We start from the raw sequence: 5,896 nt of genomic DNA on the forward strand, positions 1-5,896 counted from the left end.
ATATATATATATATATATATAATGTTAGTGTAAAATTAGTATTATGAGAGGGTGTGTTTCAATACTAAACCAACGATACTGATTTTAGACGATATAATTAAGTTTTAGTTGCTCTATTTATTCGGTCCAACTTGTATAGTTTAACGTAGATAAACAAGAAAGGAATAAATTGTGAAAACCATCGAGACTCTGACTCTAATACGCTGGTCATTGCCAAAGTTACCAAGCCAAACTTTATTTTTTCTTTTGATATGGCAGAAATAAGAAAGGTTCAAATAACATTGTCATTCTACAATAGACAACAACAAAAGGTGGCTTAGTTGGTTATTAGGCTTGATAGGTATTACATAGACCTGGGTTTGAATCCTCTTTCAAGCACTTTTATTTTCTTTTCATATTATGCAGCGAAAAACTAGAAAAAACCACTAGCAATTTACTACGGTTTTTGAGAGAAGGAAAAAAATCAGTGGAAGCAGGAGGAACGACGCATCGGGACGAGCGGAAGGATCGATCGAAGATCGTGCGGATCTGTTGCTAACCACCAGTCGACTGGTGGTTAGCACAGTCCATTAAGTTTTAGTTGCTCTATTTATTCGGTCCAACTTGTATAGTTTAACGTAGATAGACAAGAAAGGAATAAATTGTGAAAACCATCGAGACTCTGACTCTAATACCATGTTAAGCTTCAATCTCTCTCTAGGCAATTATTGCAATAGACCGATCTGACGGAAAGAGCTAAGCAACTTGTATAGTTAGTTAGTTTAACAGTAACTGTGATGCCAAGACAAATCATTGGGGTCAAAATTACCGAAATATTTATTTACTCCGGTTGTACACGGGTCCGCTTGTACACGCGCATGAGCTGCCACGGAGCCACACTGTGGCCGGCCTACTGGGGAGCCCGAGTCAGCGAGGCTGCTTGAGAACCAAGCTGCATGTCCTCGTGTTTGGAGAGGCGAACGACGAGTTCGCTAGAGACTTCGTCGGAGAAGGGGCGGTGGTCAAAGGGATGTGAGAGAGGTGATTTTTTTTATTGGGCTGTAAGGTGGGTCCTTGTCCACATCAGCTGGGTATTAATTCGTGGCCAACACGTTGAAAAATCCACCGAATAGTCATCACATTTTATCATGCAATCAGAAAGCCGTGGTGTTCACAACATTTTGGACAAGTGGGATAGTTATTTCATGCTAACAACTCATTGAGACCGGACTATGTACTTGCAGAGTAAAGACTCTATAGCTACGACAAATAATTTGGATCGGCGGGAGTAGAACAAATACACGTGTAAATGTTTGGTAACTGCAGAGGAAATGATAATATATGTAAAGAAAAGAACAATTTATGTAGATTTCATAGGATTGGTACAATGAGTGGAAAAAATGAAATAAACTAAAGAGAAGCAAATTTGAAAAATCTATAAACAAAAAGTAAAACTTAAATGCAATAATACATAGAGTTCCTGGTGAGATTTATTACAAATCAAATGAGGACTCCTTCCTTTCCAGTTTATAAGTCTTGCACGTGTATCTTGGCTGCTAATTTACCAAGTTAATTACACGTGCAAGACTAATAAACACGTACGGACGGAAGGAGATAGTATCTCCGAAGTGGAAGTAAGTACATTTAAGGGTATACTTCGATAATTGATCGAATCCCATTGGTTGGAGTGATCTTGTAGTCGCTGAACCCGGCTTCGGAGAAAATCAAGCTCCACTCGTTTTCCTCTCGCTCCATTCCATCGGAGCCCATCATGTAGATATCTAACAAAACCTGCGCCTCTTTGGAATGCTTGGGCTGAGTCACCGGATATCCCACCACCATGTCGATGATTATCACCTTTCCTCCGGCTTCTTTCGCTGGGATCGCTTCCTTGCACCGGCGCATTATCTTGACGCAATCTTCGTGTTTCCAGTCATGCAAAATCCACTGGAACCAAACATACATATTATATCCCATTAGCATAGTAGACCAGCAGAAAAAAGAAGAACATATCCAAAAATAAAAATAAAAATAAAAAATTACCTTGAGTAGAACAGCATCCGCAGGTGGGACATACTCGAACATATTTCCGGCGACGAAGGTCAAAATGTCGCTGGCGGGAGCCGCGGCGACGACGTGTGGGAGGTCCAGAACGCTGCACTTGAGGTGCGGGAACGCTCTCGCCACGGCCGACGCGGTGGCGCCATGGTTGCCGCCGATGTCCACCAGCGAGCTTTTCACTTCCCCGAACGCTCCGCCGTGCTCCTTCAACAGGACCTTCATGGCGATGCGGCTGTCCGCGGCCATGCCGTCGTTGAACAAGCCGCCATCGACCTTGGTGGTGTCCCAGAACGTGCAGCCGTTGGCCAGCTGGACGAGCGAGTGCGACTGTGCCGACTCTCCCTCTTGGCCTTGGGTAAACCACTCGGGCATTTTGAGGAGAGAGGTCCAGCATAACGTGTTGACGATGGTGCCCACCATCGGGGACAGGTTGTGCGGTGATCTCTCGACAAGGAGCCGGGAGACCCGCGTGAGCTTGTAATACGCAGCGCCATCACCGGCGTGGTCGTTGCTGCCTTTGCCTTGGACAATGGAGAATACCCCGGTGGTGGTGAGCACCCGCATGACCCGCCGGAGGTTGGAGCGCTTCGTGGGGTGGATCCCGGTGTCGGAGGCCAGCTCGGACAAGGTGGCGGCGCCGCCGCGGCGGTGGATGGCGTCGGGGATGCGCAGGTCCGTGGCGGCCTTGAGCGCCAGTGACTTGACGAAGGCGAGGCCGTGGTGGTAGAGCTCCAGCTGAGCTTGAAGTAACTCGGTCTTGGTCTCGTTCGATGTGCTGCGCGGCCGGCATGGTGTATGTGTATGATCGATCGAGTGTGGTATGCTAGCTGCTACCTGCTTCTTGCTTCTTCCTTACGTAGAGAAAACGTAGTACCTTCTTATAGATATAGATGCATGCGCATGGTTTCCTAGTAGCTAGCTTCCTTTTGCGGGTTTTTTTTTGTTCAGGGAAGCTTCCTTTTGCGGCTTGGTTTGAGGTTACTACTTCTAGTTGTAGCCTCCTCCTATCCTCGCTGTGTGGACGTAGTTTCCCATTCACCTTAGTAAACAATTTGGACCTCTCATTGAGAAGATTATATTTCCACAACAGTTTCTTTTCGTTATTTCATTTTTGGGGGGATTCGTTAAAACCCACCCCTTGATGCATGTTCAAGACAATAGCATTTCTCAAGGGGCAAAACAAGAGATGACCTACAAAAAAAAGATCCTCGTTTGGACCCATGGTTCTGAAGTCCGTGCACTTCGACCCTACCTAATTGTTCACTCAAGCACCACATCACCTTGTGGCCGGCGGGTTAGGAGTAGTAACTACCGTGTGTCCCCAGGGCGCTAGGTGTCCAGGTTTAGTACAATATTGATGCCATCTTTCCAAGTGACGGTATCTTGACAAGTGTTGCTCAGCACTGGTTTGGCTTGGCAGTGGCCAGGCAGCCCGCCCCGGATCGATCCCCGTTGGGGACGATTGCTGGTGTCTCACCAGGGATTGGCACCCGAATAGCATCCCTACACTTTCGTGCCACGCAAAGCAACGAACGAACAAAAACGAAAATACTAGAAACTTGAGACTCTAGAAGAATAGAAGAAGCAACGAACGAACAAAAACGAAAATACTAGAAACTTGACACTCTAGAAGAATAGAAGAAGCAACGAACGAACAAAAACGAAAATACTAGAAACTTGAGACTCTAGAAGAATAGAATAAGCAACGGAAGTAACCAGATCTGGATAAGTGGCGTATGAAGAAACCTTGGAATAGAAGAAGAAGATATTGGAGGCTGAGCTTGGAAGACAAGAAGGAAAAAAAAAGATGGTTAGAAGAGTAGAAGAAGCAAGATGGTAGAAGGGTATAAGAAGAAAACATGAGTGCCAAGTTAAAAAAGTCAGAGGATAGAAGAGTAGAAGAAGCAACAGAAGTGACTGGATCCGGACAAGTGGCAAGAAACCTTAGAATTAGAAGAAAGAAGATATTGAAGGGCTATATGAGCTTGGAAGACACCAAGGAAAAATATGGTAGATGAGTAGAAGAAGCAATCATTAGTGCCAAGTAAAGTCTAAGGATAGTTGTTGGAATAGCTCTAGTCTCTTAGAGAAAGTTAAGAATAGTTGTAATAACATGGTAAGGAGTAGTATTTTGTTAGAGGTAGTTTAGAAAGAGGTGGAATTTAAGATCTGTTCAATAGTGTCTTGCTAGTGTGGTGGATGAAATAACTAAGTCTGTAATCCTGTTTATCTCTGGTTTCATTCCAGTAATGGAATTGGGAGCTATGCTCCTTAATTCAAAATAAGAAGTGACGGTATCTTTTCACAGTTGAACTTTTATAATGCCTCCCGTTCAATTTGTGTCGTCTCATAAAAGCCATCTTGGAGCATCCAAGATACTTCAAATGAGAAGCCGTTCCTATTACCGAGGTGTGCCAAATTTGCGGATCAACTTAGACTAGTCATAAAAGTAGTAACGTAGGTAGTAACATAAAACTCAATGCAATGCCAACAAGATATCTTGAGTACATGGCATGTCAACGAATGAGGAAGAGAATCTTGTGATAACTAGCTATGTTACCATATAACATCACAAACTCCAAAACAAGATTAGTATACAACCTAATAAATGGAACTTTGCATGATACTCGCCATTAGTTACTACCCACTATCAAGATGGTAACATAGACTAGAAACATAGGCATGACACTAGTCTATGTCACTCCCCACAATAACTAGTCTTAATGATATGGGCCTTCGTCTATTGGTCTGGGCTTGGTCAATGGTTGCCGAACTGAGCTACACCAATGATAATAGCTTGGGTTTGCAGAATATGGAAAGTTACCTATTTGTCAGAAGAAATTATGTGTTTGGCTATTTTGCAGAAAATGACGTATTCTCCAGAAAATGATGTATCTTGTAGAAAATGGAAAGTTAACCCTGTAATTTTTTTTGTTTACACATGTACAAAAAAAGTATGTACAAATCTAAAAGAAAAGAAAACATAAAAAGTCAAATAAAGTTACATGTCCAATCGGAAAAATTTACATAAGCATTCCGTTTAATCCTAAATATTATCCATCTAAGATCCTCTTTGAAGAAAGCCCTTGCTGTGAAAAGACTTGGTCTCTTATATTCTTAAATATGTCAACATTTCTGGTTTGCCCAATAACCCATGCACCAAGCCTAATGATTTCTATGAAAAAAGGTTCATGAGCTTGCAGAATGTCTTTTAGTTTACATTCCCGTTTCCACATATAAATTCCCGATCCCAAAAATTACATTTTTGTTTCATCCTTTACATTTTTGTTTCATCCTTTCTACGCTGTTATCATCCCTACACAATAGAAATACTTATGATATACATACATAATGCATAATGGATCATCTATTAGACACATAGGAACATCTCAGGCACTAGCACTTGATGGCCTTTTGTCAAATACAGAAAATCCAAATCATCACGTCGCATCAATCCATGTCGCCTCTCCTCCTTGCCTCCATGGCCAGCCAGGAGAACCTTCACCGCACCACCAGTAAGCTCGACGGTAGCTAGCAACCTCAAGGTTATTCAAGGAGGTGTTGCCCCTTTCTTCCACTACTTTCTTTGGCCAGAAGAGCATCAGCGCAAAGAAGAGACCTAGGACGCCGGGGATTTGACCTAACGTGGTGTTCTCCAGGTAGTACAAGTTAATGACAAGTACTCGTTCCGTTTCAAAATATAAGATGCTTTAGCTTTGTGAAGTGAGTGTATCTAGACTCTTTTGATGTTTAGGTTCACTCTGAACTATACACTAAAGATATCTAGATACATTTGCTTCACAAAGCTAAAACGTCTTATATTTTGAAACGGAGGGAGTAGGTGTTAAAGGGGACG

At 42.9% G+C, this 5,896-nt stretch overlaps 1 protein-coding gene across 1 annotated transcript; it reads right to left on the reverse strand.

Moving 5' to 3' along the window:
- Nucleotides 1-1,321: 1,321 nt before the first annotated feature.
- Nucleotides 1,322-5,642, reverse strand: LOC123083019 (acetylserotonin O-methyltransferase 1). Its single transcript, XM_044505183.1, has 3 exons — nucleotides 5,540-5,642; nucleotides 2,023-2,891; nucleotides 1,322-1,926 (listed from the first exon to the last, which is right to left on the reverse strand). The coding sequence occupies exons 1-3, from the start codon at nucleotides 5,640-5,642 to the stop codon at nucleotides 1,624-1,626; spliced, it is 1,275 nt and encodes a 424-aa protein (XP_044361118.1). The 3' UTR covers nucleotides 1,322-1,623.
- Between the last annotated feature and the right edge of the window lie 254 nt (nucleotides 5,643-5,896).

The sequence above is a fragment of the Triticum aestivum genome, chromosome 1B, assembly GCF_018294505.1.
Source record: "Triticum aestivum cultivar Chinese Spring chromosome 1B, IWGSC CS RefSeq v2.1, whole genome shotgun sequence".
Taxonomy (NCBI): Eukaryota; Viridiplantae; Streptophyta; class Magnoliopsida; order Poales; family Poaceae; genus Triticum; species Triticum aestivum.